At 39.8% G+C, this 25,364-nt stretch overlaps 4 protein-coding genes and 3 non-coding genes across 14 annotated transcripts; all 7 read left to right on the top strand.

Moving 5' to 3' along the window:
- The first annotated feature begins 508 nt into the window (after nucleotides 1-508).
- LOC135634133 (fructose-bisphosphate aldolase 5, cytosolic) lies at nucleotides 509-3,300 on the top strand. The gene is made up of 3 exons (XM_065144377.1): nucleotides 509-595; nucleotides 1,964-2,646; nucleotides 2,726-3,300. The coding sequence occupies exons 1-3, from the start codon at nucleotides 568-570 to the stop codon at nucleotides 3,086-3,088; spliced, it is 1,074 nt and encodes a 357-aa protein (XP_065000449.1). The 5' UTR covers nucleotides 509-567; the 3' UTR covers nucleotides 3,089-3,300.
- A 397-nt stretch (nucleotides 3,301-3,697) lies between these two features.
- On the top strand, nucleotides 3,698-6,238 carry LOC135583158 (nuclear transcription factor Y subunit C-6-like). Of its 6 annotated transcripts, none has more exons than XM_065144379.1 (3): nucleotides 3,698-3,857; nucleotides 4,155-4,715; nucleotides 5,920-6,238. In XM_065144379.1, the coding sequence occupies exon 2, from the start codon at nucleotides 4,160-4,162 to the stop codon at nucleotides 4,676-4,678; it is 519 nt and encodes a 172-aa protein (XP_065000451.1). In that variant the 5' UTR covers nucleotides 3,698-3,857; nucleotides 4,155-4,159; the 3' UTR covers nucleotides 4,679-4,715; nucleotides 5,920-6,238. The 6 variants fall into 6 exon arrangements, with proteins under 6 accessions (XP_065000451.1, XP_065000452.1, XP_065000450.1 ...); XM_065144380.1 differs by lacking the exon at nucleotides 5,920-6,238 and adding an exon at nucleotides 5,471-5,696; XM_065144378.1 differs by lacking the exon at nucleotides 5,920-6,238 and having other exon boundaries at nucleotides 4,155-4,959.
- Nucleotides 6,239-7,820: 1,582 nt separating this feature from the next.
- LOC135634418 (small nucleolar RNA R11/Z151) lies at nucleotides 7,821-7,914 on the top strand. Its single transcript, XR_010495340.1, has one exon. It is a non-coding gene; the product is annotated as a small nucleolar RNA R11/Z151 (small nucleolar RNA).
- A 200-nt stretch (nucleotides 7,915-8,114) lies between these two features.
- Nucleotides 8,115-8,206, top strand: LOC135634419 (small nucleolar RNA R11/Z151). The gene has a single exon (XR_010495341.1). It is a non-coding gene; the product is annotated as a small nucleolar RNA R11/Z151 (small nucleolar RNA).
- Nucleotides 8,207-8,413: 207 nt separating this feature from the next.
- Nucleotides 8,414-8,522, top strand: LOC135634420 (small nucleolar RNA Z152/R70/R12). The gene has a single exon (XR_010495342.1). It is a non-coding gene; the product is annotated as a small nucleolar RNA Z152/R70/R12 (small nucleolar RNA).
- A 1,023-nt stretch (nucleotides 8,523-9,545) lies between these two features.
- On the top strand, nucleotides 9,546-16,863 carry LOC135633545 (protein PHR1-LIKE 2-like). Of its 2 annotated transcripts, none has more exons than XM_065143109.1 (7): nucleotides 9,546-9,698; nucleotides 9,904-10,075; nucleotides 14,443-14,519; nucleotides 14,634-14,688; nucleotides 15,279-15,348; nucleotides 15,590-15,659; nucleotides 16,353-16,863. In XM_065143109.1, exons 2-7 carry the CDS (start codon nucleotides 9,913-9,915, stop codon nucleotides 16,662-16,664), a joined length of 747 nt encoding a protein of 248 aa, XP_064999181.1. In that variant the 5' UTR covers nucleotides 9,546-9,698; nucleotides 9,904-9,912; the 3' UTR covers nucleotides 16,665-16,863. The 2 variants fall into 2 exon arrangements, with proteins under 2 accessions (XP_064999181.1, XP_064999182.1); XM_065143110.1 differs by lacking the exon at nucleotides 9,546-9,698 and adding an exon at nucleotides 9,699-9,837.
- Nucleotides 16,864-17,100: 237 nt separating this feature from the next.
- LOC103978119 (myb family transcription factor PHL7) lies at nucleotides 17,101-24,222 on the top strand. 2 transcript variants are annotated; one of them, XM_065143111.1, is made up of 7 exons: nucleotides 17,101-17,796; nucleotides 18,920-19,146; nucleotides 21,057-21,133; nucleotides 21,215-21,257; nucleotides 21,404-21,461; nucleotides 22,707-22,776; nucleotides 23,514-24,222. In XM_065143111.1, the coding sequence occupies exons 2-7, from the start codon at nucleotides 19,020-19,022 to the stop codon at nucleotides 23,766-23,768; spliced, it is 630 nt and encodes a 209-aa protein (XP_064999183.1). In that variant the 5' UTR covers nucleotides 17,101-17,796; nucleotides 18,920-19,019; the 3' UTR covers nucleotides 23,769-24,222. The 2 variants fall into 2 exon arrangements, with proteins under 2 accessions (XP_064999183.1, XP_018679298.1); XM_018823753.2 differs by having other exon boundaries at nucleotides 22,692-22,776.
- The last annotated feature ends 1,142 nt before the right edge of the window (nucleotides 24,223-25,364 follow it).

The raw sequence follows: 25,364 nt of genomic DNA, 5'->3' as shown, positions 1-25,364 counted from the left end.
ACTTAATCTATTCTGGGACTTCAAATTATTATGATCTTTGAAACATTTTATATCTGTGCATTATGGTTCTTAACAGTTACAGAGGAAGAAGGGGATGACGAAGAACTCATGCACTGGGGACGGAGGATTCTGGGTCTCAGCTTATTAATCCAAGCAAGAAGTTGACACCTGTTTCAGTCTGTCATAATCAAGGGTCCGGATCAACCATGGCCGACCGCAACCCAGCGTGAACCAACACCAGAGAGCTGTCTGCTTGAGGACTGGCACGCATGGTTCTTCGAGCGGAGTTCCTCATCTCCACTCAAAATCATTGGCCACGACAGGCATGGAGGGATAAGAACGGTGTCAGCACCACAGTGTGCCACCCGTTTCCCTATCCAAGGACGATAACACACTCCGGGTTCATCTGCAAACACGCGTCGATCGCAGGTAGCAGATCCTCTGTGGAATATCCTCTTGGTAGTGCCTATAAAATACTGTCTCCTTAAAAGGGTTGTTTTGAGCTCAGGCCATCGGACATTTCCTTCCCTTCGCTGCTGCTACCTTCTCTGCCGCTCGGTGGTCACCATGTCTGCCTTCGTTGGAAAGTATGCAGGTGAGTGTCCTTCCCATGTATTCTTGTCTTACATCAAGAACAGAGACTCTCATTGACATGGAAAGAATTTAATTATGCAAATACTGCTCTAGATGGACGAAAACTGGATGTCAAATTCTTTGGATAAGTACCGAAAACAGGCTTCCATCGATACTGCTGTAAACATCCAATGCATACTGATTGATTCCTGATCCAACCACTTCATAAACAATTTGTAATTTCATGAACTTCCCTAGCAGTCGAGTCATTTCAACCACATTAGAATTCTAAGTTTAAACTGCATCTGGTCATATGGTAAGGTCAGAAAGTATGGCAAAAACATATGCCACGATGCAAACTCAGATATTAAATTCTCACTTGGGTATAAACTCATAAACCAATCATATGCAAGTATCTAATATTAAATTGTCATCTCAAATTGGATATAGGATTGTGTCTCATGTATGATTTTGCAAACTGCAATTGTGCCAGAACATAATGTTGTTCAGATTAGGTTTTTTTTCCTCTGTTACTGCAGATTTAGATATAAGATTGTTTCATGCAGATCTTGGAAATTGCCTAGACTTAAGATTCTTCTTCTATATATTTTTAGCAAAAGGATCTTCATGCAAAAAATAAATTGTAATGGTTTGAAATTATTGAGATATATATATATATATATATATATATATATATATATATGAAAAATCATCTGCATGCTTTCTTCTATCCATTGCGAGCTTCCAAAAATCATCTGCATGCTTTCTTCTATCTAAGATCTTTCATGCTTTCTTCTATATATATGCTTTCAGCTGCATGTATGTTGAGCCATAAAGTTGAAGGAGACATTGGTTTGAGAAACTGCCAATACTTCAACCTGAAAAGGACATGAAAAATTAGGGCATAATAAAAAACATTAACATCTCCATGTCCATAAATTTTCTTGTGATAAAGAAAGAAGAAAAGCAACTGGTGGTTGACATTTATGATTTATCTTTTTAGGATAAGGTGAAGCCATCCATGACTTGGGTGGCACAAAAACTAGCTTATCTGCTACTCCTACAATATCTACCAACTTTCGAGTCTGGAAACACAGAAGAACTCCATGTGGCTGATATAGCATCATCAACCCAACCATACTTTATGTATGCTGCACACATCAAATTAATGCCCTATAAACACTAGAATCTGTTGATTATTAGTGCCCTAATTTTGATACTTGTTATATATCGTATTTGGAGTCGTGTTACCGATTTCATCATCTATCATCTCAAATCTGAGTTAAAAATAGTTGGGTTGTCGGATCCGGTCAACTAGAAACCGAATCCGAATTAGGTGAAGCAGTTTAACGTAGATTACGTGACCGAGAGTTCTTCTCCATGCACGTAGACGAACTGATCCAGACCGCCAAGTACATTGCCACCCCCGGGAAGGGCATCCTGGCCGCCGACGAGAGCACCGGCACCATCGGCAAGCGGCTGTCGAGCATCAACGTGGAGAACACGGAGCCAAACCGCCAGGCCCTCCGCGAGCTCCTCTTCACCACCTTCGACGCCCTCCCCTCCCTGTCCGGCGTCATCCTCTTCGAGGAGACGCTGTACCAGAAGACCTCCGCCGGCAAGCCCTTCGTCGACGTCCTCGCCGACAACAAGGTCATCCCCGGCATCAAGGTGGACAAGGGCATCGTGGAGCTCGCCGGCACCAACGGCGAGACAACCACCCAGGGCTTTGACTCGCTGGGCGCCCGGTGCCAGCAGTACTACAAGGCCGGGGCCCGATTCGCCAAATGGCGGGCGGTACTCAAGATCGGGCCGACGGAGCCGTCGGAACTCGCCATCCAGCAGAACGCCCAGGGGCTGGCCAGGTATGCCATCATCTGCCAGGAGAACGGCCTCGTCCCCATCGTCGAGCCGGAGATCCTCACCGACGGCGACCACGACATCAAGAAGTGCGCCGCCGTCACCGAGACGGTGCTCGCCGCCGTCTACAAGGCGCTCAACGACCACCACGTGCTTCTCGAGGGCACGCTCCTGAAGCCCAACATGGTCACGCCCGGCTCCGACAGCCCAAAGGTAACGGCGACGTATGTGGCCGCAGCAGCACGTCCATGGCGAGCGGGGCTGATCTCTGAGTCCTCTCTTCTGCGTGCAGGTAGCGCCGGCGGTGGTGGCCGAGTACACCGTGGGGGCGCTGCGCCGCACCGTGCCCCCGGCGGTGCCGGGGATCGTGTTCCTGTCGGGAGGACAGAGCGAGGAGGAGGCGACGCTGAACCTTAACGCCATGAACAAGCTGGGGGTGCTGAAGCCGTGGACCTTGTCCTTCTCCTTCGGCAGGGCTCTGCAGCAGAGCACCATCAAGAAGTGGAGCGGGAAGAAGGAGAACGTGCCGTCGGCCCAGGCGGCGTTCCTGGCGAGGTGCAAGGCCAACTCGGAGGCGACGCTCGGGAAGTACGCCGGCTGCGCTGCTGATGCAGCGGCCTCGGAGAGCCTGTACGTGAAAGATTACAAGTACTAGTTCCAAGTGCTGCGTTGCTGCCATCGGCCATGTCTCCTTTCTCTCTCTCTCTCTCTCTCTCTCTCTCTCTCTCATCCACCTCTTCTCTTTTGACCATACTATCTGCCAGCATCTGAGCTTGTTTATGTATACTATCTGCTCTGATATTAATATAGCCACTTTGTGCATTAAATTTGGGTGCTTCTCATTCAAATTAAATGCCATATCAACCATGACTATGGGTAATGAATTTGGAGTTGCTGGTGTTCACAACAGAGGAAGGAAAAATTTCGAGTATAATTTTTCTTTTTTTGTTCTTCTCATCTTCAACTCATGTTTCCCCTTTTTTCCAGTGTGATTTAAAGACTGGTAGGCGTATATTCCCTTTGCCTTCCCACTATAAAACTAAATCGTGTTTGCAGACTCATCACCTCTGGTTAGAAGGTTGGGGATCAAACCTGGTCATGGTTAGAGATTGAAGTTGACGCCAATCAAAACCATCTCCATCCAAATTATTGGACTGCTGGTCATGTTGTCAGTGCATGTACGTATCTCACTGCATCACCACTCTGCACCACCTGACAACACAAGGTGAAAAGAAATCAACACTGTGTTTAGGCTGCACAGCTGGCCAAGCCCTAATGCCTGCCACCATTGGACCAGCCAAAAGTTCATCATAAATGCTTTGCTAAGGTCCTCTCCAAATCCAACCAACTTCGACCAAGCGGCCTCTTCCCCTCGTTCCATCGCTTTCTTCATCCTTTCCTGCCTGCCCTGGTGCCCCAAACAGGTATTTCTCTCTCCCTCTCTATCGTTCGCAATACCAGGTTTGTCGCTCCCTTTCTGGGTCTTATACGAAGATTCTAGGGTTCTACCATCTGTGCCGATAAATTTCCATCACCCTCCCAATCGCAACTTTTAATTTGATCTCCATCTTTCTCTCTTCCCTCTTTTCTTCGCTCAGTCGATCTATCAAAACTGGAAATTTCTTGGGTTCTTCTTAGAAATTCTGGATTTTGATTTGTTTTTTCTGCAAAAGATCAGGTTTTGACCTTTGTTTTGTGTTGTTGGTTTTGGTTCTGATCAGAGAGAATGGATCAGCCGGGCCACACCACCCCGCCGGTGATGGGCGTCGCCACTGGGGTGCCCTACGCCGCGGCTGCCGGCGGCGGCCCCTACCAGGCCTACCAGCATCTGTACCACCAGCAACAGCAGCAGCAGCAGCAGCAGCTCCAGTTGTTCTGGGCCGACCAGTACCGCGAGATCGAGCAGACCACCGACTTCAAGAACCACAGCCTGCCGCTCGCCCGGATCAAGAAGATCATGAAGGCCGACGAGGACGTCCGCATGATCGCCGCCGAGGCCCCCGTGGTCTTCGCCAGGGCCTGCGAGATGTTCATCCTCGAGCTCACGCACCGGTCGTGGGCTCACGCCGAGGAGAACAAGCGCCGCACCTTGCAGAAAAATGACATAGCCGCCGCCATCTCCCGCACCGACGTCTTCGACTTCCTCATCGACATCGTGCCGAGAGAGGAGGGGAAGGAAGACGTGGCACGCCCGCTCGGTGGCCCGCCCACCGACCCGATGTCTTACTACTATGTCCAGCAGTAGCAGTAGCAGCATCAGCATCAGCAACAGCATCAACAATGTGAGTCTTGTGTAATGCTCTCCATCTTGTGTTCTTTGCCTAATGTAGCAGCATCAGCAATGTGTTGTGGGCAAAACTAATCCTAAGGACTTGCTTGTCATGTGGTCAGTTCTTGTGATGGGTTGTGTTGCTCAACATTGCCCCATTCAGTTCCTTGTATGTCTTACAACAAGTTTGTGCCATGTCAAGCACTGTTGTTAAGTTTAATTATGGTTTCAAACAATCTCAATTGTGGTTGGTGTCATGTTAGATTTAGTCGAATGGGGTTGCGAGAATCTCCATGCTTGTGTTCGCCGAAATTACATGGGGCTTTTGATGCACCATTGATTGCTTAACGAACAATTAGTTTATCTTAGTAGGCATACAAAGGCATCACTAGCAATTCAACTCTTATTCCTTTTATCGACTTGGCACTTTGTTGGGTTCCTTACATTTTCATATGGTAGATCCTTTTTGTTTGACGTACATCTATGCTTGTGTAATGCTAGTTGATGGTTTAACTCGATCTCGGTGTAGTAGAACAGATCGACCGAGATTATAATTTTGATAGACATGTTGATGTCGTAGTTAATGATCATCTAGTGACACGTGAAGAGTTGTGTATGGAGAGATTAGATGAAGATAAGTTCCCAATGCCATGTCGGTGAGGAAACAGGGATAAAGTTGCAGCTAGTCAGCCCAATTTAGGTCACAAACATGATTGAAGTTTGTTTCTTCTCCATCTGTTTCAGGTGGGTCTATGTTTTCTTTTGCAGAGAAATAGTTTCTCCAATTATGCCTTGCTGTCTCTATCTACGTCGAGAAGGGAAGGAACAGAAAACAGTCATCCAGGTTGATGGTGGTCGAATGATAGCAGTAATTTTGTTGAAGGATTCAATTCCCTTGGAATAACTTGCTGATGTTTAATGATTGGGTTCTCTTTGTTAACACAATGTTTTCAGCCATAGCCATGTGGCCAACCACAATTACATCTTAATTGTAGCTCGACACTTGTGTAGTTGTTATGTTGCAGTAGAACAGATTGACTGAGGTTGGTAAACCACATTGATGTCATCTTAGTGATCCTTTGGTGACTTGAAAAGAGTGGCTTATGAAGACCTGCTAAAGAAGAGTTCTAAATGCCATGTCGGTAGGACACGAAGACAAGCTCGGTCACATTAATTCTAAGCATGACCGAAGATTGTTTCTTCTCCATCTGTTTCAGGTGCGCCTCTGTTTTCTTCCGCAAAGAGATGTTTTCTCCGACAATGCCTTGTCTTCCCCGTAAGTCATTGCTATTAGCATCCATCTGGATTCGGAAGGAGCGGAAAACAGTCGACCTGTGGAACAGGATGATGGTGGTTGAATGTTTTAACTTGTTATAACTTGGTATTGTCGACTGTTTACACGAAGGCAATGTTTTGTTTAAAGGATCTGCTTCTCTCGGAAAATAACTTACCAATGTATGGTGAATCAAAATTTTGTGTGTCGAAACTTGATCTTTTCAAGTGTAGATATGAAGGAATTGATATTATTGTGGCTGTTGTTGCTATTGTTGTGGTGGCTAGGAAGGTGGTGTTTTGTTGATTTCTTGACACTGGCTTTATGATGCTGAAAAACCAGCATTGTATTGTGAGCTGTGTTTGGATTTGTTTTGAGAGTTCGAAATCTCGTTCGATATATTTCAAAATCTTAATTATTCGATATATTTACAATTATTTTTTTTTTTAAAAAATATTTTTTACTTAATTATTTTTATTTTTTTTAAAATTTAAATCGATTCAAATCAAACTGGATCGGTTGGATCTGATTCCAAGTTTCAAGAATCAGAATCGAACCGTTAAAACTTGATGTGATTCTATTTCGATTCGATGGATTACTAATTTGATTGATTACTACTTTGATGGATTACTAATTTGATTCAACCATAATGGAAAGAATGTCCAGGCAATAAGACACAGTCCCGGTGAGAGATCCTTGAGATTCGTGCGGCTTTCGTTCCTTCCACCTGCGGAGCACTTCAACTAATCCTGCGGCAAGGATTCCTTTTCTCGCTTCCGGACTAGCCGTTACGCGTTCGACCACCGAGTCCACAGCCCACGTTCTCCCTCACCCGATCTTGAAGCCCTAATTTGATCTCCTTTCGAGAAATTGTCCCCGGTGGTATTTTCCTCCCCATTTTGATCGAATTCTACTCCACTCCCTTCTAATCTTCGTCTCACTCTCTCTCTCTCTCTCTCTCTCTCTCTCTCTCTCTCGCAATTGAGCTTGAGAGATCGACCAATCCGAAGTATGTTCACCGGAGGGCTCGATGAATCGGCCATCAGCTGGATCAAGCAGGTCCGCTCCACATCCTCTCTCTCTCTCTCAAGGTGCATTCTTCATTCGTTTTCTCTTTTTATCTTGAAGCTCCATCCAAGAAAATCTTTCTTTCTATCTGAACGTGAATGTTTTGACCTAAACCCCTTTGAATCTGTCTCCTGTTTGGTTACTGCATCGTACTGCTATTGTGCCTTTTCCTTGATGAAATTCTTGTTTTATATATGTCTATTTATGATATTCCAGTTCAGTTTTTGGTGATTATGACTCTTGGAATTTGCCTTCATTTCTCTTGCTTCCTTCGTTTTCGAATCCCCCTTCTTTCTTGTGGTTCTTTCTACCATCGATCGTTTTCCTTGTTCATGTTCCTCATGTTCAATCTTTTTCTCTCATAAGCCATGAATTACTTGATAAAAGAAAATGGGTTTTCCATGCATTCATGTTGCCATTTCTAAAAAAGATTCTTGTCATGGTCCTGTTCGCGTCTTTGATTTGGGCCTCACAAAGAGGGATCGAGCCCATACGCTTCCACGTTTGGGCTGGGGAGAGGGCCTTGGCCGTAATACGTTCTTGAATTCAATCAGACGGCCGAGATCGAACCGTTACTCGCGCAACGACAAACCCCTGTTCCTGACTCGAAACCCTAACCCGAAATCCTTAGATCTCTATATATGGACGCATGTCGAGGGGCTTTTTGTTTCTGTTGTTGCCGCTACTCCACATATGGTCTTTCATCTCTTCTTTTCAATTCGTAGATGTTCGTGGTTTCTTGATTGCTCTAACAATTTCTTCCGTCTCGTTGACGGCCGGCTGATGATGAGTGATCGTAAAGATCTTAGCGGATTTCAGTGAGACTCTCCGGTCTATGATCTGATTCTTGTTGTTACACACACTGATGCCTCTCCCTCTCTCCATCGGTCCTCTTTGCAATTTTCTTACTCATCTTTTGGTTTTGGAAAACTCTGCCGTAAGGAAGTTCCTTAAAGATCAAGTTTTTAGTGCATCAAATGATCTAGTGACTTTGGATCTAACCGAACATCGATTGCTCTAATGATTTCTCGGTGTCTTGATTTCCCAAACAATTTTTTCTCTCTCCAGTCTTGGCTGATGATGAGTGGTCTTAATCCTCTTAGCGGATTTCAGTGAGACTCTGGTCTTTGATCTGATTCTTGTTGTTACACACACTGAAGCCTCTTTCTCTCTCTGTCTCTCGTCCTTTTTAATGAATAGATATCTATTTTGTCACTCTTATCTTTTGATTTTGGAAAACTCTTCTTTGAAGATCGAGTTTTTACTGGATCGAATGAACTCCTGGCTTTAGATCTCGTTTAACATTGAATTTTTCTATTGAAAATTAAATTTTTTTTGTTTGGATGCGGCAAAGAATTGGATGGATTGTTGATGCTATGATGAGTTTAAATACTTGGTGTGGGCAGTGGCGGTGGCAAATTTTGTCATTGCCGTGAGCCTTTCTCACTAATTAAACGACTTCTCCTTCCACTGAGCTCCAACCCCTTCACTGCTTTGCCGCAATATTTAGTTTTTTCTTTGTATAATTGTTTTTTCTTGTTTTCAATGTGAAACCCGTCGAAGACCGCAAGATTTCTTTTGATGATTGAGACCATATTTTGCTCCTATAATTATCAAAATAGAAGCTGTCATAATACAGAGAACACAATATCAAAATAGAAGCTATCAAAATGCAATTAATTTATTTTTGGATTTCTGGAGCACTTGAATATATAAAGCTGGTGCAGTTCTTAACTGTAGATGCACAACGATGAGATTTCATTTTTTTAACCTTATATCTTGGAATAAAAACTGTCAGGTGAATTAGAACCATAGAGATGCTTTGAGGTTTTTTTTATTGTTTTTAACTTTTATGTCGTCCGGGAAAGAGAGATACTTTAGCAAAGGTTGACATTGGTGCTTCCATTAGAAATATTGGAGCGATCAATTGAGACTTATCGTCGTAGGGAGATTATTATGGATGCATCTATCATTTTCACGATCAATCTAAGAAGATGTTCGCTTTCATGGGGTCAAAAATGGAATAGAGCAGGTGCTCAGGCGCCTGCACATAAGTATGGCCAAAAAACTTCTGATAAGTAGAAGTAAAATGTTTATTTTACCCATTCAATTAAATAAATGAATCTGACTCAAAAATATTCTTTTGTTTAGGTCTGCCAATCTTGTCATTAGACTTTTTATCATAAATTTGAATTTGTTCTAATATTTTATTCACAACATAAGACGCTCAATTATTTTTGCATGGGATGAACGGTTGGTGGAGTCATCGGAACAACCTTTTAATCAAATTACTCCGGTAGAACTTGGTGGATGGGAATCAAGTGGCAAAAATAATGCATCAAAATAAGTTCTATATGGAGATACAGACAGAAAAAACATAGCTTCAACGTGCAAGCATCGGCAACAATTTCTCAGTGCCTTGCCGAGCTAACGGAAGCATACAAATAAGGTTGATCTAAACTTGACGTTTTTCTTATTGAGCTAACCATAGCCGTCAATTGAGGAGACAGGGTGTGTTTGACGGACCACCAAGTCCACCCAGCAAAGAATAGACTTGTTTCACATGGGTCACTCTCTCTCTCCCATCCACATTGTTCCTTCCTTTATCCTGGTCCTGGTCCTTCCATCGGCTGCGGCGAGGAGAGAAATATAAAGGTGCTTGTTGATGTAAAGCTCCAGTCTTTCTTGTTGTGGGGCAAAGCGATTATGGCGACAAATTCTGCCTCGCGTTAGGATCCCAAAGAGCCAAGGGCCAAAAAGCAACCTCCTTTCCCCTTGGTCGCACTGCTTCCAAGTGGGGTTGCAATTCTTTTAATCTTGTTTGCTCTCTTTTCGCCTTTCCAAGATTGCTTTTCCACAGGAAAGGAGGATGTTTTCTGGGTTGATCCACCGCCCGGAAGCTTCGATTCCAACGGAGGAAGCCCACGGCCCGAGCCTAGTCCTGACGGCCGACCCCAAGCCGCGCCTCCGATGGACGGCCGACCTCCACGAACGCTTCGTCGACGCCGTCGCCCAGCTCGGAGGCCCCGAAAGTTCGTACCTTGTTCCCTTTGATTGCGAGTCTCTGCTCCCTTTTTTTTTATCTCTTCACGGGTTCAGGATTTCTCTTTGCCTTGAGTCGCTAGGATTTGTTGGTACTTTCTCATGAATAATGGAAAAGGTGTGGGTGGTCTTGCGAGTCGGCTCCTGCTTTACTTGGTGACACAGTCTGGAGTTATTAGGTAGTGTCGCTCATTTGTCTTTCTCCAGTCTGATGCTTTCGGATTCCTCTCCTAATTTGCCTCTTAAAAGCGATCATTCAACTCACACCGCCACTAGAAAGTGCATTTTTTTGTGTGTTTCTAATGGGATAGGGCATCGCTTTAAATTATAACAGGTCTTTGGCAATCAATGCTCCTATTTGGTTTTAGAAAAGAGAAGAAGAAAACGACAGAGGTAGGATTGGATGACAAAAGTTTGTAATTGTTTCGTCTGATCAAATTCTATAGACCCTTCCACAAAAGAGCTGGTGAGCAATCTCGTGGGTACTTTATGTGGCCGTCTTTATGCATAATCAATGCCAAGATCAGTCAAAAGTATTTTCTTGAAACAGCTCTGCCTCTATGCCAAGATCAATCGTGTTGTTTATTTACTAACATCAATTGTTGGTGGTTGGTTATGAAAGGAGAGGACCCCCTATTTTGTATTTTGACAAAAGTTAAGGATTTTATGACCGGGCAGTCATCAGTTTATGAAGTGTAAGGACGAATATAATTTATGCTGAGTCTGCATTACCACTGCATATGCGCACTTGTGATGGATGGACTTGGAAGTTTTGTGTTGACATTACGTATCAATGATACTTTTCTTCTTGTTAATGAAAAGAGACCAGAAATAAGTTCCAGGTTTCTACAGTGGAGACAATATTTAGAAGCCGAGGGTTCTGAAATTAGTACCGGTATATACTTTGCATTACCATTACTACAAGTTTGAAATTGGCTTGAATCTGAATGCATAGCTTTAGTAGTTAAAATAGACAAGATAAGTTATATAAAGAATAAAATTTCTATGCTTAAAATCTATAAATAGAGAAAACAACATTCTTAATTCTAATCTTCTTCTGACTGATAGGAAAAGATCATAAAGCGACTATAGGCAATTAAATTTTATGGAACCAAATAATGGATGGTTAGTGTCATAAGAATAGTTCTGGTGGAGGAAGCTATGCTGTAAAATGGTTTAAATGCTTGTTTGTTTTGAGGACAGATTCATTTTCTTTTTCCTAGTGCCTACCAGTTTCAAATGGTAGCAGACCTATATAAATCAACTTGTAGGTTGGTAACTGATACCTCCAGAATTCAAACTTACCAGTCCACCCACTTTAAGACAAGTTAGATACAAAAATCTGTACAGATTTATGTCAGTAAAGTTGTGTTCCTATGCCCAACCAACAACGTCCCTGCTGGCTGTGTGTATACAAAGTCCCTTATCTTAGGTCAAGGATTTAAATCCTGGCCATGGTCTCTTGTGCACCTTTTCACCCTCTGTGTTAGTCCTCTTTCCCCAGGTGAAGTCTGGTGTGCCAAGTGACATTTGAAAAAAATGTGTTACATGTGTACTCTATGTTTGGTATAGCTGTGTTTCCTTGTTTTACTTGAATGATTTAATAACCTCTCTTTTTAGCTTCAAGATATTATTGTATTGTTTCGCAACTGAGCCTTCATTTAACTTTACGTATAAGTGCTAGCTGTTGTCAGATTGCCTGATTACCCTCCTCTTGATTGGCCTATTTAATGGGTAGAACTCTACTTTTGGTATCTGATTCATTACCTTGTTTGTTTCTTGACATATGGGAATTCTTGTTTTTAGGGCCATGATGTTTCTCTAATAATAATTTATGCTTGTGCCTTTTGTTTTAGCATTAGTGGTCTAATGAATAGCAATCCATTTCTTTACTTTATTTACAGAATGGATAAATTTTTTTTTTCCTTGGGCTTGTAACATTCCTGATTAGTCCCACATCGAAAATGGGCAAGATTAAGATTGGCTTATAAGGGTCTAATGAGTGTACTACTATCAACTTCAGCTTAAGTATTTTGGTCAGTGATTTAGACCAAACGAAGTTGATAGGCCAGTTAGCCCATCAGGCCCGAGTCATGATAGGGTTGGTCTTAGACCACTTTTATCTTGTTGATCACATGTCTCATGGCTGACCATAGTTTGGTTATATAACTGTAGTTTCTCTGTAACGAACCTAAACCACCGAAGTTTTGTTTCTGTTTACTTTTGGTTGTCATCTTTTGAGATCTGGACAATTACTGCTTTTTCATTGTTTTATGCCTGTGCCTTTTGTTTCAGCATTATTGATCTAATGAATGGCAATCTATTTCTTTACTTTTTTTTAAAGAGTGGATAATATTTATTTCCTTGGGCTGGTCTTAGACCACTTTTATCTTGTTGATCATGTGTCTCATAGCCGACCATAGTTTGCTTATATAACTGATTATCTGTAGTTTCTATGTAATGAACCTCAACCACCAAAGTTTCATTTCTGCTTATTTTCCAGATACAATTGTTGATTATACTTTTTTTTGTCTCTTTTTAGTTTTGGCATCAATTCTTATGGTTGTCATCTGTTGAAGTCTGTACAATTACTGCTTCATCGTTTTATGCCTGTGCCTTTTGTTTCAGCATTATTGATATAATGAATGCCAGTCCATTTCTTTACTTTCTTTACGTAGTTATAATATTTATTTTCTTGAGCTGGTCTTAGACCATTTGTATCTTGTTGATCACGTGTCTCATAGCCGATGGTAGTTTGCTTATATAACTGACTTATCTGTAGTTTCTCTGTAATGAACCTCAACCACCAAGGTTTTGTTTCTGTTTACTTTTTGGATACAGGTGTTCATTATACTTTTTTATTTTTATTTTTTGGCATCAATTAATATGGTTATCTTTTGGAATCTGGACAATCGCTGCTTTTTCATCTTTTTATGTCTGTGCCTTTTGTTTCAGCATTATTGATCTAATGAATGACAATTCATTTCTCTACTTCCTTTACAGAGTTGATAATATTTATTTCCTTGGGCTGGTCTTAGACCACTTTTATCTTGTTGATCATGTGTCTCATAGCCAACCGAAGTTTGCTTGTATGACTGACTTATCTGTATTTTTTTCTGTAATGAACCTCAACAGCCAAAGTTTTGTTTCTGTTTACTTTTCGGATACAGGTGTTCGGTATACTTTTTTCTTTTTATTTTTGGCATCAATTCTTATTTTTGTCATCCTTTGAAGTCTGGACAATTACTGCTTTTTCATCGTTTTATGCCTGTGCCTTTTGTTTCAGCATTATTGATCTAATGCATGGCATTCCATTTCTTTACTTTCTTTACAGAGTGATAATATTTATTTCCTTGGGCTGGTTTTAGACCACTTGTATCTTGTTGATCACGTGTCTCATAGCCGACTGTAGTTTGCTTGTATAACTGACTTATCTTTAGTTTCTCTGTAATGAACCTCAACTACCAAAGATTCGTTTCTGTTTATTTTCCAGATACGGTTGTTGATTATACATTTTTTTTCTTTTCTCTTTTTAATTTTGGCATCAATTCTTATGGTTGTCGTCTTCTGAAGTCTGGACAATTACTGCTTCTTCATCGTTTTATGCCTGTGCCTTCTATTTCAGCATTATTGATCTATTGAATGGCAATCCATTTCTTTACTTTCTTTACATAGTGATAATATTTATTTCCTTGGGCTGGTTTTAGACCACTTGTATCTTGTTGATCACGTGTCTCATAGCTGACTGTAGTTTGCTTATATAACCGACTTATCTGTAGTTTCTCTGTAGTGAACCTGAACCACCAAAGTTTTGTTTCTGTTTACTTTTTGGATATGGGTGTTCTTTATTCGTTTTACTTTTTGCATCAATTCTTATGGTTGTCGTCTTCGGAAGTCTGGACAATTACTGCTTTTTCATTGTTTTATGCTTGTGCCTTCTGTTTCAGCATTATTGATCTAATGCATGACAATCCATTTCTTTACTTTCTTTACAGAGTGGATAATATTTATTTCCTTGGGCTGGTCTTAGACCACTTGTATCTTGTTGATCATGCATCTCATAGCCAACAATAGTCAACTACCAAAGTTTTGTTTCTGTTTATTTTCCAGATACAGTCATTGATTATACAATTTTTCCTTTTCTCTTTTTAATTTTGGCATCAATTCTTATGGTTGTCGTCTTCTGAAGTCTGGACAATTGCTGCTTTTTCATCATTTCTTGCTGTTGTCATCACTATAAACTAGTGGTAGGACCCTAGTTATCTCCACATCCTATGATTTCAGTTTTATTTTTTTTATATCTGATGTAAGCATTGGTTCTAATCATAATCTGTCTATAACATGTTGAATTATGTAGAGGCAACACCAAAAGCTATCATGCGAACCATGGGCGTCAAAGGACTTACTCTTTTTCATCTAAAGAGTCATCTTCAGGTACTTATAAACATGTTAAAGTTCTTTCCGTGTCATTCTCTTAAGCGTTTCTTGTTGCTAAAGTCTGAAATTGGCTTGTACTGGAATACTTAATTTTTCCTGTTAATGTTTCAGAAATACAGACTAGGAAAGCAATCAGGCAAAGAAATGACTGAGCAGTCAAAAGATGGTAAGTCCATAAGTTTCTCTACTTTTTTCTGTTGTCTGTGCTCAATGCTTCATATTTACTCTTAGTTGAGCCTCCAAAGTTCCAAAACTTGATAAAAGGCTTTGTTATAATTAGACATCCACACCCATGCTTTCATAACCTAGGGACTGTCTTGGAAAGAACGCCGAGCTGATTTGAAGTCTGTCTCGGTTCGAGCTTCCTTAGCTAGTTAGTCACACAATTTGGGTCTTGGAGATCTTTCCATTTCCATTTTGAGTTGTAAATTCTTTCAACAAATGTGGGCAAATTTTCTCTGAAAAATTTTCTGATCCACCACATGATTATGATGATCGGAAAACAAAGCATAATGTATTTTTGCGTTGTGCATCTTGATAATAGCTTTTGTCATGCCTAATTTTTACAAGAGAAGATTGGTGGACCTAATTGTATGGAGCACTATTTTCTGATAATCAGCATAAATGATCTAGCTATAGCATGTTTTGTTTAACATTTATACAATTCTCAGTTTCTCATCATCACTCTGTAATCACTTTTTTTTTTTTAAACTTAATCTGAATTTTTCTTTTAATAATTTGCATCTTGAATGTCAGCTTCTTACCTTTTGGAGAATCCAAGCAGCAGTGTTTTATCTCCAAGGGTGCCTACTCCTGATGTGAATGAGTAAGTTAGTACTTCTGAATTTTCCAGCAATCTACATTGGAGTTGCCTTTCGTGAGTGCGTGTGTATATGTATATGTGCATGTACATGTACATATATATGTATATGTATTTATATGTATGTATATATATATATGTATATGTGTGTATATATATATATATATATTTTTTTTTTTTCTTTTTTTTGGCGAGACAGGTTACATATATGCAACAGAATTAACATGTTTGATGCTTCTTCTTTTAGGGGTCAGGAAGTCAAAGAGGCACTGAGAGCACAGATGGAAGTGGAAAGAAAATTGCATGAACAAGTGGAGGTAATTAAACCTATTTCTCTAATTCTCTTTGATTTTATTTTTGTTCCTTAACCTCCCTACAAACATGTTCTTTTTGAATAACCTAACCGTTTGCATCTGCCATCTTCAGTCCCAGCATAATAAAGTTGGGCCCTTTAAACTATGTGCATATTAGTAATCAAAGATCTCCTCTACAATGAATTCTTATGCTTTCTATCTAATATACATATAAAGTACACCTATATATTTAAGTTTACATATATGCGTTGGTTATGTATGATATATGTGTGTTAATATGCATATGTACAAGTGAGAAGGTGCATACAGTTTTGGCATGTTTCTGGTCATATTTCATCTTAAGTTGTGATTATACATCCCTATCTCTCTATCTGCCGAGTCTATTCCGGTTTGAATGTGGTAAATTGTCAAGTTAATTAGGGACTTTAACATGAACCATTTGTCAAAATCTATCCACATATGTTGTACTAAATTTTATCCACCTTGATTCTACATCAAATTTCAACAAACCATCATGATTCAACACTTTTCTAAAAACATTTTGTTGAGAACTAGTGTATATCTATAACAACTTGACCAGCAGCAGTCACATATTTCATTATCTCAGCCGTTTTTATTGTCAGCTAAATTCTTGATTATAGTAGCTTTAATTGCTCATCAACTTCTACTAAAAGTATATGTTGGCTGCTTTATCAGGTTCAAAAGCATGTGCAGATCCGAATGGAAGCCTACCAGAAATACATTGACTCCTTGTTAGCAAAGGCATATAAGATAGCATCCGAGCAAATTACTTCAAATAGTTTCAACACTACGGAGCAAGAGCTTTCAGACATGGCAACCAGAGTCATCTGCAGCCCTTCCGATCCTCTGAGCCAATCCATCCTCCATCAGTTATCAGTGAATTCGATCAATTTGCAGAGCCCTGGTTGCAAGACTTCGTCATCGTCGGCGATCGAAGGCCAGTTCTTCTATCAGAAGCCACATGAACTTAAAACCAAACCATGCTGAAGGGGCTGCTGCTGAAAGGATCAAAGTCTTCGTTTGCTCTTGTTGGCAAAACATGCTTTCAAGTCCCATGGAACTTGACTAGGAAAAGTCAGCTTGATTACTGGAATCAAGTGATGCCTCCTTGTGAGGCCATTGTGAAAACTGCCGCAGGCTCTTGTTTGCTTATTTCTGTGTTTTATGAAACAGAGTTACATGATTATGTTGTGTGTGTTGGATAGACATTTACTGCTATTTGGTTCATCTGTTAACACTGGAATTGTGTAGGACAAGAAAGTTGGGAGACCAACATACTTCTGAGATGATGCATCCATTTGGTCATTAATTAGAACAAAACTTAGGATTTTAATTTTTTTAAACCTTTTTTCCTAAGAAATGTCACTAATCATGGATTTCTCTATTATTGCAGCAGGTGTCGAGCTCACCTGTCTCGGCCGAGGCACGGAGCACCTACTTCCGCCAATCACAAGATCGGGCGACCCTGTTTCAGATCCGTACTACTTACTCCTGCGTCTCGGCCGAGCAACCAAACAGGGTGATGCGCACCGCTATTGGGTCGGGAATGCGGGCCCCAGCAGGCTGTGAGCTGGACCGTCCGTCGTGTCACGGTATCGCCTACGTCGCGCAGGGTCAGGCGGTCGGATTCCGCTAGAATTAGATGCCGTCAACTGCGTCGCACGATCTTGACAACACAAGCCCCGATGTTGTAGAGCACGTGTCACTCGAGAACTTAGTTTCTACTCGTGTGGCGTCTGGAAGATGCCACGTGAGCTATTCGAGGATCGTCGGTAGAGCGATGCTTGAAACGGATCCGCTGCTCCTCGAGGCGGACACCCTCGGATTCCGCCCTTGGGCAACTGGGACATACTGTGGAAAGCGAGAGCGAGAGCGAGGGCGGAGGCTGGCGGATCTCTGATCGTGTAATCGGACTCGCCGAGAACCTCGATTTCCATCTAATGATTCCTCGATCTCCATCAAGAAGCTTCGCTTTGACGGCTCTTATTCGTTCAAATTTGTTCTTGATTCGGTTCATTCCTGCTTTTTTGACGGTTGATCGGTCTCAGGCGGAGCCTCGGAGAACGCGTTTTCGATCCGCGCTGGAGCTGGGAATTGGCGCGTGGCTTTGCTAATCTGGGTACGTAACTTGGTTTTTTGTGGATTTGGGTCTCGTGATTTACTGGATGCTGAGTTGTGACGCATGATGAATGATGTATTTAATTTCGGAAAAGTGGTAAAGAACGAACTCCGAAAGCCTAATCTTTGAGAAAAAAGGTTATGAAGGTGCCCTGTGTTGTTTCTACTGTCGCTAGGCAGCAACGACCTGATTGCTTAGTCGATAGACTAGATACGGGCTGCTGATTGCTTACGATGTGTGTGAAAATTTTCTTGTTCTTTTGCGGCAGCAAAATTACGAATATTGAGGTAAGATTTCATCATAATACTAACCTATAATATGGTTCAATCTTTTGTTTGGAGGAGAACATAACTTATTTAAGACAAGAATCCCCATGCCTCAGGAAAACCCTTATGCCATTATTTTCTAGCGATCAAGCTGTGTAAATCATCCAGATTTATAGTCGTTCTATTAGCAAATTTGAGATCAATTTAAAGCAAAAATTATTTTCTTTTCACTCCCAGCTGTAGAAGTGTTTGTTCTATGTCTCTGATTCCTTTTTATGAAACTCGAGCTCCAAAACCTGGAATTTTCGGAGGTGACTTACAGTTTCACTCACAATTAAAGACATCATCTAGCAACTTAGCAGAATAAATCTTCTTTATCTAAAACTAAAGAAAGTTTCTATAAAGTATCTCATTTTAGAAAAGAGCTGTGGATGTGACTAGTTTAAGTGTTCTCATGGACCATTTTTTACGTATCACGTTTTTTTTGTAGTTGCTGTAGCAATTGAACTATAGAGGTCTCATTGTCGACACGTAATTACATTGAGTAGCTGCTTACCTGAGGGTCCTGAGGGTTAATAATTCTTATGTTATGGCTGCTTTAGTAAATTTGAGTGGAAACACAATGATCTACATGTTGCTCTGTGGAGCTTCCACCTTACCTATATACTTCTGTTTATCCTTTTCCTGTTTTACTTTTATCTAATGCATAGTATGTAAAACTGCCACATCTCTTATCTGACATACAATCACATTTATTGAAAATCTGATTTCGATTTTACACTTTTTTAAGTTTTTACAAGTGAGCTAGTGTGTGGTGTATAACTGTTGTGATTACTTTGTTGACGTCTTCTTCGCAGATGATGAGAAACATATCAACCCATGCAAATCTTGAGTACAAGTTCAATATTTAAAAAGTCACTTGCTCATGACCAGTAAGTAGAACTGCGTACCAACAGAATGGTCCTAAACAGTGGAGGGAACAACTCCGATAATCATAATTTGGCATCAAGACAACGTTTACGATGGACAAATGAGCTTCATGATCGTTTTGTACTTGCTGTGACACAGCTTGGTGGACCAGAGAGTAAGTGCATGATCAACTGGTTTTTTCCTGAAATTATTAGGAGGATACAAATCTTCCTATATGTTTCTTTCATGTGTTTTTCTCCTTAATTAATTGCAAAATGTGAAATGCCTTCCCTATTTATCCTTCCAAAAAGAAGTTCCTTTTTTATACTAGCGTAATAACCTGATGAATACAAAACAAAATCCAGTGTCTTGATACTCTTAAACTGCTTGCTTTAATAGTAAAAGCTTGTTATTACGTTGAAAGTGTCATGACCCCGGTCTGATGGGCTAACTGGTCCATCAACTTCGTTTGGCCTAAGCGTAGTACACTCATCAGACCCTTATAAGTCAATATAATCTTGTCTACTTTTGATATGAGACTAATTGTGGTGTTATAATTTTCTCACTCAAGGACTTGACGTCCTTGTTAAGGCCTAGCATTGCCCAAGTCAAATCCTAGCATAGTACAAGTTCAATATTTAAAAAATCACTTGATGATGACCAGTAAGTAGAACTGCGTACCAACAAAATGGTCCCAAACAGTGGAAGGAACAACTCCGATAATCATAATTTGACATCAAGACGACATTTACGATGGACAAATGAGCTTCATGATAGTTTTGTGCTTGTTGTGACACAGCTTGGTGGCCCAGAGAGTTAGTGCATGATCAACTGGTTTTTTCTTGAAATTATTAGGAGGATACAGATCTTCCTACTTGAGCCCCCTCACTATACTCAAATAATAAGTCGACTCTGATACCAAATATCACGACCCGAGCATGATGGGTTAATTGTCCCATCAATTTTGTTTGACGTAAACCATTGGTCAAAATACTTAGGCTGAAATTGATAATTGTATACTCATCAAATCATTATAAGTCAATCTTAATCTTGCACACTTTCGATATGGGACTAATCGAGGTGTTAGAAAGTTTTCATCTGTTGAGTTAATTGATTTCTTATAGTTCTGCAACTATTGTTACAATATCTTTCGACATAAAATTCTTTAGAACCCATATTATTTTGTTGATGTTATCTTTTAGTTAGCAGCGACTTTTACATCTCATTGTGGTCTATAGCAGGATTTCAGATATATTTTTTTTATGTTTTTATATAATCGCCTTATTTGAATTAGTTAAGCTCCTTGGTTCTTTCCTATATATCAGAGTGAAACTAAAAGCTTAGATCTTGGTATAGTTATCCACCAATAGTGTAGTCTTTTGTCAGAATTTTTGGTATTTCCAATGAACAGTGTAGTCCAATATGTTTCTTTCATGTATTTTTCTCCTTAATTGATTGCAAACTGTGCGATGCCTTCCTTATTCATCCTTCTGAAAGGACAATTGAATTGGAAGTTCCTTTTCTGTACCTTTTTGTAGCACATAGGGTAATTTAATGAGGACACCTGATGAGTACAAAACAGAATCCGTTGTCCTGATACACTTAAATTGCTTGCTTTAATAGTAAAAGCTTGTTATTACACTGAAAGTTTTCTTCATCTCTCGGGTTAATTGATTTCTTATAGTTCTGCAACTATTGTTGCAATATCTTTTGACATAAAATTCTTTAGTACCCATATTATTTTGATGAGGTTATCTTTTAGTTAGCAGAAACTTTTACATCTGATTGTGGTCTATAGCAGGATTTCAGATATCTTTTTTATGTTTTAATTTAATTGCCTAATTTGAATTAGTTAAGCTCCTTGGTTCTTTCCTATAGCATATCAGAGTGAAACTAAAAGCTTATATCTTGGTATAGTTATCCACCGATAGTGTAGTCTTTTGTCAGAATTTTTGGTATTTCCAATGAACAGTTGAGCAAAAGAACCTCTCAGTTAAGCTGAGTTTGAAAGCATGTTAGGTTATTTAATCATCTAATTTTGTAGTCTTCTGTATAACACTACCTAAATACTCTCCCCTATGACAGGAGCAACTCCAAAAGGAGTTCTTAGAATCATGGGTGTGGCAGGGCTAACCATATACCATGTCAAGAGTCACTTACAGGTACTTATGGATGTTTTTCACCATAAAATTTGGTTTTAGATTCTTGCTTTTGACAAACTAAAGATCTGATGGTGCACCCAGAAATACAGGCTTGCAAAATGTGTTCCTGATTCTTCAGCTGATGGTAGGTATATTACAAACATGTTAGCTAAACTTTACTGAGTTTTTAGTACACTGAGGAAATCATATCCTCATCATATAGCTAATTATCTGAAGGAAAAACTAATATCTGGCCATAGGTTTGATTTTACTATGTTTCCAATGATGTAGATGCCAAGTCCGAAAAGAAGGATCCTGATGGCGTGTCTTCTGGACTTGAAAGTTCCTCGTAAGTAAATTGATGTGTTTTATGACACAGACAAACACCAAACTAGCAATTGTGTCTTAGACTTTTGCATTTTTTGAAAAGTAGTTCAAGTTTATCCCATCAACATTAATGATCATTTGGGATGGCTAGACATCATTCTATAAACTCACTTGTGATGGCATTTGTTGTTTGATGCTTGGTAGCTATGTTATTCAAGTGCCAAACTGTTACTGGCATGCTTAGCATTGCTGCAATTTAACTAATTGTGGAAAGAGCAGTTCATCATAGTGGCAAATACATTTATATTCATGGTTATGAAATTTAAGCTCGCGTAAATGATCTAGACACAGATTTTGAAGGACAAGACTTCCTACTGGGATCTCATTGTTTCAAAGGGCATAACCAAAAGGAAAAGTACTCTGTTGGTAAGGATACATGTCCTTTGAATGAGAGAAAAAGAACAACAGGAAAATCAAACATAGCCAAAAACACTATGTAGTTGTTTAGCACCAAAAGAATTGAACTATTAGCAATTTACCAAAGAATTTTAGTTTTTGGACTAGGGATATCTATTGAGCAAGTTGCTAGCTAGCCTGTGGGCACAGAAAAAGTAGCAGGTTTCATATAGGAAAAGTGTCCTTGTAGAGATATTCAGAGAAAGAAAGAATCTAGGAAGTGTGTCCTGGAAAACTATTTTTGGATTTCTGAAAGCATCAGTGGGGACCGAGTGATATTGCCTCATTCAAGCTCAATGTGGGAAAACATCCATGTAGAACCTCAAATAGATTATACTTCATGCCTTGATGTTGTCGTTGTAGCTTTTATTAGCCACTAGGTTGGAGTTTCTGGCTAACAAGCTTGAACAGAATTTTGTTGGACTTGCATATAAAAATTAAGTGGTTTGTGCCAGCAAATGTGGTATTACTGATTTTACATCACATGGTCAGATATTTAAAACTTATGATCACACTGGTACTGTAATAGTAGCACGAACTTAAATTAGTTATGATTTTCTTTTTACTTTCAGAAAAGATGTATATTTGTTCATTTTTTCCATTATGCACCTTTTGGTTTGTTATGCTATATAGTAGACGAAGCTCTTGGTTTTTCTGGTCTATAACATGTCGTTTGAAAACAATTGATCATTTCTTCTTGTTAGGTATGCTGATTGTCTTTTCTCCACGCATTTGAGTTTGTATTTCCTTGACAGGAAGTTGCATAAAGATTTTTTATCATGGTAAACTCCTTTAGCTTTTGTTGTCTCAGTGGAACACAAATAACTGAAGCACTTAAGTTGCAGATGGAGGTGCAAAAGCGGCTTCATGAACAATCAGAGGTGAGTTTTTTTATATGCATATATGAGCTTTGAGTTGATGATTTAGCTTTTTCATCTTGGTTGTTACTAGATTGTTTTAGATAGCTTTATAAGTTATAAGTTGGCAGAATTTTCAAATTGGTTCATCAGGAAGTGCCATCTAAATGTAAAAATACTGCTTTGGAAAAGGCAACTATGATGAAGAAAACATGCAAATTTCAAATGAACTCCAACAGATACAAAGCAGTAATTGTTGATTTGTAGGAACAACTGTAGGTTTTAGCTAACATAAAACACACCATCAAATGAAGTGATGCATCAATGCAATCAGTTTTTCCCATTGCATATATGTGACCTTGGAAAATGATTATAAGAAATCTGACTTTGCCTGTACATTTTTCATGATTATGTGACCTATGATACACTAGCCACACTGAAGAATCCCACTCATTAATACCCTTGTAAATCATTGTAAATGTCCTGCACCTGCTGACAGTTCCTGTTCATATTCTCTCTTAAGAGTTGATTATAATGCTACTTTTTTCTCATTATATACAAGTGCAAGAAACCAGGTCAACCATAATGGGGATGTAATTGATGGTTTTGTTTGCTTGTTTTGGTTCTCTCCTAAATTCTATACTGAATTCTCTGATAGAGAACTTTCTTGTGATTCTACACTTTCTGTTTCTTATCTAACTTGTCTGACTGTGACTCTGATGTAATTTTGGAGAGAGATGTCATGACATGCACTTTGACAGGTGCAAAGGCAACTGCAGCGAAGGATAGAAGCCCAAGGCAAATATCTTAAGACGATCATTAAGGAGCAGCAACAACTAAGTGGTGAACTTGCCGAGACACCTGGAGGAGACATTTCTGCCTGCAGCTATGTTGACAATAGCTCAGGTTCTGCCAAGACTGGCCCTCACAGATCCGTTAATGGTGACCATGGTGGCACCGGAAAGCTGCTCAAAAGCCTTTCACATGACAATTCCTTGAGAGAGCCTGAAGCTTGACAGGAATGCAGGATCAGCCAGCCTAGTGCATAGGAAGACAGAGTTGGTGCCAAGACGAGGCTCAGATTTCAAGGAAAGAGCAAGTTTGATTCATCAATCACTTCAATTCAACATCTGGATTTCACCACGTTTGAAGTTGCTCCTTTCATAGTGACTGGAGTGATGTGAAGCATTTTTCCATTCCCACGGTCTATAAATAAGCCCTGCAAGCAAGAAGCAATGGAGTGAGAGGGAGAGGGAGATGATCGACCGAATCCTTCTTGATTTAATAGATTGTTCTGTCGTTGTGAGTGGATCTGGCTCCCAAGTTAGGGTTCTTGAGTTCGATGTGAGAGGTTTCTTTATTTGCTTTAGTCATCATAGGATACCCATGTCTTCTCGTATGATTCTTGGTTGAAGCATGAGACTGCTAACCTCTGTGCTGCTATCCTAATTTTGAACTTGTTTTTGTGGATTTTTGGTTGAAATAATTGGATCTTTGGGTGTGGGACCAAAAGCTTGTTCTATGATCTTTTGAACTGTTACCAAGGCTCAGCTCCATATTCTTTCTTTAGGGACGGGTGATTCAATAGTGATTTCCTCAATGGTTACGTAGATTTCCCAGGTTCTTGCTTTTGCATCCTGTATTGTCCTTCAATATTCATTGATTGCTATTTCGGCCTTGAAGCTGATTTGAAGGAGCTGCAGGATTTGTAGAGGGATCCTCCCGCCTCATGGTGTGCGCAGGTTTGTTCTTTTATGTGCCCACATCATCTTCCTTGACTGATTAAATTCTATTCAAATGTCATTTTCATTTTTATTTGGCACTGTGGCACTTCATTTAGTGCTTTCTCTTGTTGTATTGTTTTTTATCTCCTTTGAGCCATTCTTTTGTGTGTTGAAGTAATGAATATTAAATTTTGAGTGTTTGGCTGGTCCTGGCGAATGCCTGATGTTTATTTTTCTCATGTGTTCTACATATCATCCGATTACCATTTTCTAGTGCTCCAATATCATCTTAGCGACAGCCTAATGTTTATCATAAAGGAAAGCTGTATAGCATCTGGTTCTTGACATCTATAGCTATTACCATTGCTTATCATTTTTTATTGCTTTATTCAATTTGTAGTTTGGGACATATTGTAAGTGGAAGCACATGGATGGATTTACAAACCTAAATACTTCCCACTTTAGAGAGTATTGAATGGTCCAAGAAGTAATATATGTTGCCAATAACATCATGTGATTGGGAAATTTAAATAATAATAATAGGGTGGGTCAGAGATAAGTAAGAGGATAAACTAGATTCTTAGTTCTTCTTATGGAGTGTTCTTGATACCATTCATGCCTAAGTGTATTGTTTTCTTGGTCATATGGGCAGACTGCTAGAAAGAAATGGGTTCAAATTTTGATGTCGCTTTTGATGAGAATACCTTTGTTAATATTGCAATCTTTTGCCTTTAGTATTATTAATAAAAGTAGCATTGGTGGATCAATAAGATCGACAAAATCACTAGTTACGGAAATACGTATTCTTTTTATTATGAAAATAGAAAGCAAGGAACACTGGATTTTGTTATTTCTTTTGATTTATGTTTGTACTCTGATTCTGATATG

The sequence above is a fragment of the Musa acuminata genome, chromosome BXJ3-3 (genome assembly GCF_036884655.1).
Source record: "Musa acuminata AAA Group cultivar baxijiao chromosome BXJ3-3, Cavendish_Baxijiao_AAA, whole genome shotgun sequence".
Taxonomy (NCBI): Eukaryota; Viridiplantae; Streptophyta; class Magnoliopsida; order Zingiberales; family Musaceae; genus Musa; species Musa acuminata.
This window is presented reverse-complemented; position numbering and strand designations above follow the sequence as displayed.